The 8066-nt window shown below is 53.7% G+C and overlaps 1 protein-coding gene across 1 annotated transcript; it reads right to left on the reverse strand.

The window, feature by feature from the left end:
* Positions 1-295: 295 nt before the first annotated feature.
* Positions 296-7976, reverse strand: LOC104079620 (IgGFc-binding protein-like; the record flags this gene model as incomplete). Its single annotated transcript, XM_009581706.1, has 8 exons — positions 7539-7976; positions 6167-6335; positions 5788-6114; positions 4034-4578; positions 2898-3471; positions 2132-2331; positions 787-1167; positions 296-675 (listed from the first exon to the last, which is right to left on the reverse strand). Coding segments are annotated over exons 1-8 (3014 nt in total), but the record flags the coding sequence as incomplete, so codon positions are not given.
* Positions 7977-8066: the final 90 nt, after the last annotated feature.

Below are 8066 nucleotides of genomic sequence, written 5' to 3' on the forward strand. Positions count from 1 at the left end.
ATTAATTAGGGAGGGTCGAACAAACTAAGCCTCATCCAATCATGGGGCTGCAGGAGCATTTGTAGCGTGAGATGTGACAGCGAAGGAGGAGAAGAGTCACTTACCCGAATAATTTCCTTGGGTTTGTGTGTCAGTCGCTGTGGATGAAACCAAAGAAGATGGAGAAGTCCTTCCTGGATGCCACCTAGCCCAACCCGTTGATGCCCCATGGAGGTTGTTCCCTACCCTCTTGCTTGCCCAGGCTTAAAAAAATATCAACCCATGGTTTGGGGGGGGGTCTTTTGAGGTCACTCACCATCCCGTAAAATCCCTGGCTTTCCAGGCATCAACAACCTCTGCGATGCTCCTCACAATCCGGCCATCAGGCAGCTTCAGGTCATCGCTGGGGTCACCATTGAAGTTGCCACAGGGAGCGCAGAGCCGGTTGACCAAGGCAGCCCCTACGGTCACCGTCACCTCCCCGCTGGGGCTGAAGAGCACATCCATCCCCGATGTATGGGAGATGGTGATGTTCCCCGCCACCGCGCTCAAGGAAATGGCTTTGGACACCATAGCTGGAAGGCGGGTGAAAAGACCATTCACCTGCAGCGAGGCAAAATGCCAGAAACGGGTTAAAAAATCCCAGGCCGCCCCGTAAAAATAGGACAGCATGAAGATATCATTGGGGTTGAACACCTAAGGGCGTCGAAAGGAAGAGGAGATAAATCCCACCCAAATTCCATGTCTTAATTTAATTACTCAGCTTGCTCGTCTTCAAGGGTTGCCCATGACCCTGCTCCGGCTTACCCACACCTCCATGTTGTTATTCACATTGATAAAAGCTTCGCGGAAGAAGACGAAGACGGCCACGGCAGCCGGGATGCTGTCGTCCCGGCACTCGCTGACCTCCACCACCACTTTGAACCAGTTGGGTGATTGCTCGTTGCAAAGGGCGGCCACTTTGTAGGTGCCACTGGCGAGGAGCCTTCCCCTGGTGCCGTCAAATGTGGTCATGGAGGCCCCTGGCGAGACCCGGCACTGGCCTTCCCGCTTGATGCACCGCTGCGCCCCGTCCCGCGTGGCGCAGACCTCATCCGGGGAACACCGTATGTCCTCACAGACAAGTCCCCGGGACGGGTGGCAATTGCATTTCATGGAACAGTTGCTGGAGATGATGGTCTCGCCCGCCTGGAAAGGAAAGGCTCAGAGGTTAATTCGCATGGACACCATCTCCAAATTTTGGGGGAATTTCCCACCTTCAAGGGAGGAAGAAATCCCAGAGAGAGAAAGAAAAACCATGAGATGGATTTGGTGGAGTTTGTGCAACTCAATGAATTAATTGTCCTTTTTCCCCTGGTCCTGTGGAGCAAAATATGCATTTTAGGATGATATTAATTGCATTATTTTGGACATGTGTCCTTAAAATGGAGTGGCAACCCACCTCATCGAAGATTGAGTCCCAAAACCAGTTGCATTGACTAAGTGGGACAGCCAACCTCATCAAAGATGGAATCCCCGAATCCGTTGCGTCATCTAGATGGGACAACCCACCTCACCGAATGAGTCCCCAAACCTACTGCACCATCTTGATGGGACAACCTACCTCACTGAAGATTGAGACCCCAAGTTAGTTGCATCAACTCAACGGATCAACCCAACTCATCAAAGACTGAGGCCACAAACCAGTTGCACCATCTAGTTGCGACAACCCACCTCATTGAAGATCGAGTCCCCAAACCAGTTGCATCGATGAGATGGGACAACCTACCCCATCAAAGACTGAATCCCCAAACCAGTTGCATCATCTAGATGGGACAACCCACCTCACCGAATGAGTCCTCAAACCTACTGCACCATCTTGATGGGACAACCTACCTCACTGAAGATTGAGACCCCAAGTTAGTTGCATCAACTCAACGGATCAACCCAACTCATCAAAGACTGAGGCCACAAACCAGTTGCACCATCTAGTTGCGACAACCCACCTCATTGAAGATCGAGTCCCCAAACCAGTTGCATCGATGAGATGGGACAACCTACCCCATCAAAGACTGAATCCCCAAACCAGTTGCATCATCCAGATGGGACAACCCACTCCACAATCCTTCCTCAACTTGATTTCCACCAAAACCGCCTTGATGGTCAACCTCACCTTGAAATACCGTCCCTGGTGCATGCAGCCACACTGCTCCAGGGACACGCAGGCTTCTCCATCGAAGAGGTACCCATCGTCGCATTGGCAGCCCTCAAAGCACGCCCAGCTGCACGGGGCCGGCACGGAGAGGCTGGCGCAGGTGAAGTCGCAAGTACGGGTGCAGAGCTCGTAGTGACTGTGGGGTGGGCAGGAGAGGGCTGGAAAAAAAGGGAGAAATACCATTATTGCCCCCCAAAAAATCATGACCCTTTTTCCTGGACCCAACGGGGCGTCCCCATGGCTAACCAATGGTCTTGGGCATCTCTGATGGCTCCAAAAGATGTTAAAACAACCGAATCCCGCTTTTAATATGCAAGTAAAAGCATTTGCATATCATTAATCACCTCGAGGATGCCCGTTTCAAACTCACTTGACACAAATATTGATGTTTTGGAGGTGGTGAGCTGGAATTTCTTTCTTCCAGGGTGTTTTTGGTGGGCAATAGGTGATTGAAGCCCCGAAATGAGGTTTTTTGTGGAGGTTTAAAAATAGTTTCTGGGCTATTTGATAGATTTTGGGGGGAGTTAAGCAAAAGGCAGCCTTGCATGATATTACACAGATCATTCGTCTGTCTTCTTGGTACGGACAATAAAGGCGCATTCGCCTCAAAAGCAAGAAAAAAAAGCCAGGATTGCAAAATTGGAGGGTTTTGCTGGAGGCAAATGTGGCTTTAGAGGAAAACAGGAGTTGAAGCGGCTCCTTGGAGATATTCTGGAGCACTTACGGCAAAAAGTGGTCGTTCTCCATCCGCCGATCTCGGCCCCGGCAGCTTGGCAAGCGGCGGCATAGGCTTGGAGGCTGTGGCACAGGACATCACGGGCGCCGTTGGCAGCACAAACATCATGGAGGCAATGGTTGAAATACTCCACCGGGCTCACCCGTGGGTGACACGGCCCAAAAGGTCCCGCCGGGTCCCGGATGAGCCCGCAGGAGTCGCTGGCACCGTAGGGAGCAGTGTCGGTGGCATCGCACATGGGGCAGACCTTGCTGTTGCAGCCGTCGGTGCACGCTCCGTCCTCCATCGGCATCTTCCAGGAGGTGACGAATTCCTCGGTGCTCTGCGCCAGGGACCCGCCGGGCAGCTGGAAGTCGTCGCCGGGGTCCCCGTTGTAGTTGCCACCCAGTCCACACATGCGGCCCCGGTAGGCGTCGGGGATGGTGACGAGGAGGTAGGTGGCCGCGTTGTAGAGGAGCCGGAGGCCGGCAGCGGTCTGGAGGATGATGTTGTTCCCTTCTTGGCCGATCCGGAGCTTCTTGTCCTCCGTCACCAGTGGCAGCGTGTAGCGCTCCCCTCCCACCTGGGGGGGTGCACGTAGGATGGGGAGGGGTTTGCACGCGCGTGTGCAACAGGGGATTTTGCATGCACGCACTCACCGACGGATTTCTTCCCGCACGAGTGCATCAACAGGTTTCGCGTGCACCGGGACATCTTGCACGCGCTCGTGTGGCAGGGGCTTTTGCACGCACGTGTGCCCCAGGGGATTTGGCATGCACCCGCGCACCAGGGGATATTGCACACGCGTGCGGACCGAGGGATGGGGACATCCCAACTTCTGGATGATTTTGCACGCACGCATGCACCAGGGGATTTTGCACGCATGCGTGCACCGAGGGATGGAGACATCCTAACTTAACCAGCGGAGGGATTTTGCATGTACCGGGAGCTTTTCCATGCGCGTGTGCACGGGGGATTTTGCACAGATGTATGCACCGAGGCGTTTCGCATGCACGCGTGCACCGAGGGATTTTGCCTGCACGTGTGCACCACAGATTTTGCACGCCCACGTGCACCGAGGCAGGGGACCCTCCTGACTTACCATCACCTCCCACTTCCGTCCCCTCTCCATGCTGACTGTGTACCCGTGGATGGAGATGACCACCTTCTTCATCAGGGCCACGTTGCCCCGACCGCCCACGTCGTGCTCCAGCAGGATCGAGAAGTTCGTCAGCCGAGGGCGCCGCTTTCAGAGAGGGGACGTAAGTGCAGGACCCCAGCAGGTCGAAGGCTCGCCCATCGAACGTCACGTAGTGGGGGTCCCCTGACACCACCAGCCGCCCGTAGCTGGTGGGGTAGCACCCCAGCACCCCGTCCTCTACTCGACACTCCTCGTGGGCGCTGCAGAAGACCTCCTCGCACTCCACCACCCCGTCGGCTTTGCAACAGCATCTCTCCCGGCATGAGGCGTAGAAATCCTCACCCTTCTTGTAGTAGCGGTCCCGGTGCTCGCAGCCACACTCGCCCACTGGCACGCACTCGTCACCACTGAGGACGAAGCCCTCGTCGCAGAAGCAGCCTTCGGTGCACAGCACCGAGGCGCAGCCCTCGGGGACGGCTTGGCGTCGACACGTGGCCGGGCAGCTGCTCCCGCAGAGCTCGTAGTGTGAATGATGGGGGCAGGAGGGGCCTGCAAGAAGCAGAGGAGAAAATATGAAACCCCACTTGGATTTGCAGCCGTCAGGGCGAGTATTTCCATCATTGCACCGAAGCCTGGGGGGCAAATGCAAGCAAGTCCGCAGCGGTGGAGCATCAATATCGCTCCGGAGTGCAATGGGGATTTATTTTGCATTCCCCTTCCTTGCATTAATGAAATACGTGGCGAGCAATGGGGATTTATTTTGCACTCCCCTTCCTTGCATTAATGAAATACGTGGCGAGCAATGGGGATTTATTTTGCATTCCCCTTCCTTGCATTAATGAAATGCGTGGCGAGCAATGGGGATTTATTTTGCATTCCCCTTCCTTGCATTAATGAAATGCGTGGCGAGCAATGGGGATTTATTTTGCATTCCCCTTCCTTGCATTAATGAAATGCGTGGCGAGCAATGGGGATTTATTTTGCATTCCCCTTCCTTGCATTAATGAAATGCGTGGCGAGCAATGGGGATTTATTTTGCACTCCCCTTCCTTGCATTAATGAAATGCGTGGCAAGCAACGGGGATTTATTTTGCACTCCTCTTCCTTGCACGAAGGAGGAATGTGGCGGGCGACACGGATTTGCTTTGCTCTGTTGCAGGAAGGAGAAACAAATTGCTTCAGAAATGAGTTGGAGGGAATTTTCCCACCATCCCTATTTGCATCGAAACTCATCGTTTGGCCTCAGGGCTGTGGAGGGAGAGAATAAAATCATTTTTCTGGAATGGTTGAAAACGGGGCAGATAAATCCTATTCTTTCATCAGCCCGAAGCCTAGGGTGCAAATCCAAGCAAATCTTGAGTGGTTGAGCCTCAATTATCGCTCCGGAGGGCGACGGGGACTGATTTTGCATTCCCCTTCCTTGCAGCAGGGAAGAATCTGGAGGGCAACGGGGATTTATTTTGCCCTGTTGCGTGAAGGAAGGAATGAATTTTGCTTTGGAAACGAGTTGGAGGGAATTTCCCCACATCCATCTTTGCGTCTGAACTCATCGTTTGGCCTCAGGGCTGTGGAGGGAGAGGATAAAGTAATTGCGTTGCGAGGAGATATTGGAAACGGGCGAATAAACCCAATTTTGGAGGCGTTTTGTGTTTCCGTTGGCTGTAAGGAAAGCCAAGAGTGGGTGGTTGGGCTCAAAACCTTATTTTTATGGCCAAGCGTGGGGGGGGGGGTGCAAAACCCCCTTCTGACTCCACTCACCGCAGAAGGACGGCGTCCTCCACTGCTCCACCCCGATGCCGTGGCTCTGGCACTCCGTCACGTAGGCGGCGATGGCTTTGCACAAGGTGTGCCGGTGGCCTTTGTAGTGACAGGCATCAAAGGCGCAATCCTCGAGGAAGGGTGCGGGATTGATGGCGCGGTGACAGGCCCGGAAGGGCCCCCCAGCTCTGGCAATCACCCCGCAATAGCCGTCACCACGGTAGGGTTGTTTCTGCTCCTCGTTGCACACCGGGCAATCCCCCACGCAACCGGCCGAACAACCGGGGACGTCTCCCACCTTCCAGCTATCGGCCAGCTGGATTTCATCTGCGGCCCGTTTGCCGTCGCGGGTGATGAAGTCATCAACAGCGTCAGAGGCCGCAGACGGCGCCGGCGTAGGCGTCGGGGAGGATGACGCGGGCGTAGCTGTACCAGTCGAAGCTGACCCGCAAGCCGAAGGCGGTGCGGGCGAAGCCGTGGACGCCGCTGTGGTAGAGCTCGAACTGGTCCTTCTGGGTGAACGGCAGCTCCACGAAGACGCCGTTGACCTGGGGAAGGTGGGGTGGAGGGTCGGTGGTGGCACCGGGTGGCAAACGGCTCATGCAACCCGCTCGAGATCCAAGTGTTTTTGCACGGGGAGGATTTCCGGGCCAAATCAGTCAAGATTTGGGTGGTTTTGGTAAACATATTGCACGCGGAAAATTTCCGGACAACATGCAAATCGCTTGAGATTTGGGTGTTTTTGGAAAACCTGTTGCACGGGGAGGATTTCTGGGCAAATGCAAATCAGCTGAGATTTGAGTGTTTTTGCAAAAAACCTTTGCAGGGGGAGGCTTTCTGGGCAAATGCAAATCGGTCAAGTTTGGGGCATTTTCAGTAAACTCTTTGCGTGGGGAGAATTTCTGGATAAAATGCGACTTGCTCGAGATTTGGATGTTTTTACAAAACCCAGGAAGGATTTCCAGGCAAATGCAAATTACTCGAGATTTGCGTGTTTCTGCAAAACCAACGCAAATCGCTTGAGATTTGGGCCTTTTCGCAAAACCTTTCGCAAAGGGAGGATTTCTGGGCAAATTCAAATCAGTCAAGTTTGGGGTGGTTTTGGTAAACACTTCGCATGGGGAGAATTGCCAGAAGAAACGCAAATCCCTTGAGATTTGGGTGTTTCTGCAAAAACCTTTCGCGTGAGGAGGATTTCCAGGCATAGGCTTCTATGTTAAGTGGAAAATATTATTGTTCAGGGAGAAAAATAAAGGAAAAGTTGTAGCTAACCCTTTTTTGTGTAACACTTGGGCTGAAACAAGGCGGGAATTGAACCTTTCCCAAATTAATTGAGTCAGTTTGCAGCTGTCGGGGAGAAAGTAAACTCAGACAGCCGCATGGGAGCAAAAAAAAGGAAGCTGAAGACGTCAAGCAAAGTGGATGCTTTTGAACGTGGAAGCATTTTTGCTATTATTCATGGATATTTTTTACTCGCGTAGTTTGCCAGGGGGAAAATCGCCTGTTTCCAGCACGCCATAAACAAGTTGTAGGGTTTTTTTTTTCTTTTTTTTTCATACGGACTTCTTGAAGTGTTTAAAAATAAGGTGTTTAAATCCAAACTAGCTGCTCAGGGCTCCCTCTGGAGACGGCAGACAGAAATTGATGCTTCCATGGAGGCGTGCATGAGGAAAAAAAGGGGGATTGGGGGGAAAACAGAGCAAATAAGCAGTTTAGGCGCAGGTTGCGTGAGGTCCTTGGTGGACACCTACCTTGACCTTGCGCGGATGCTCCTGGCTCATGCTGATGACGTTGCCGTAGACCTCCAAAGTGACGGTTTTGGTGAAGGATACAGCTTTGTTGCCCCGGTTGTTGTTCTCCACTTTGACGGTGAAGGGAACCAGTTTGGGGTCCTGGGTGCAGAGGGCTGCGAACTGGTAGATGCACGTCCCTTGGAAGTCGTATCTCAACCCATCGAAGGTGGTGTAGTGAGGATCGCCTGTCCCGATGCAGGTGAAGTACTTGTTCGCCTGGCAGCTGGGAACGCCGTCGACCGTAACGCATTTCTCGTGGGCCTTGCACCCAGCCTTCTTGCAAGCCACCTTGCCCCCCACCTCGCATCGGCACCGGCTCTGGCAGCTCCCGTCCTCCCAAAACTCCTCCTGGATCTTGTAGGAGCGGCCGTTGTGGAAACAACTGCAGGTCTCCATTGGGACGCACGCGCCGTCGCGGAGGACGAAGCCCTCGTTGCACTGGCAGCTCGCCGTGCACGGCTCGCTGCAGGACGCGGGGGCTTTGGG

Source organism: Fulmarus glacialis, unplaced genomic scaffold, assembly GCF_000690835.1.
Source record: "Fulmarus glacialis isolate BGI_N327 unplaced genomic scaffold, ASM69083v1 scaffold34957, whole genome shotgun sequence".
Classification (NCBI taxonomy): Eukaryota; Metazoa; Chordata; class Aves; order Procellariiformes; family Procellariidae; genus Fulmarus; species Fulmarus glacialis.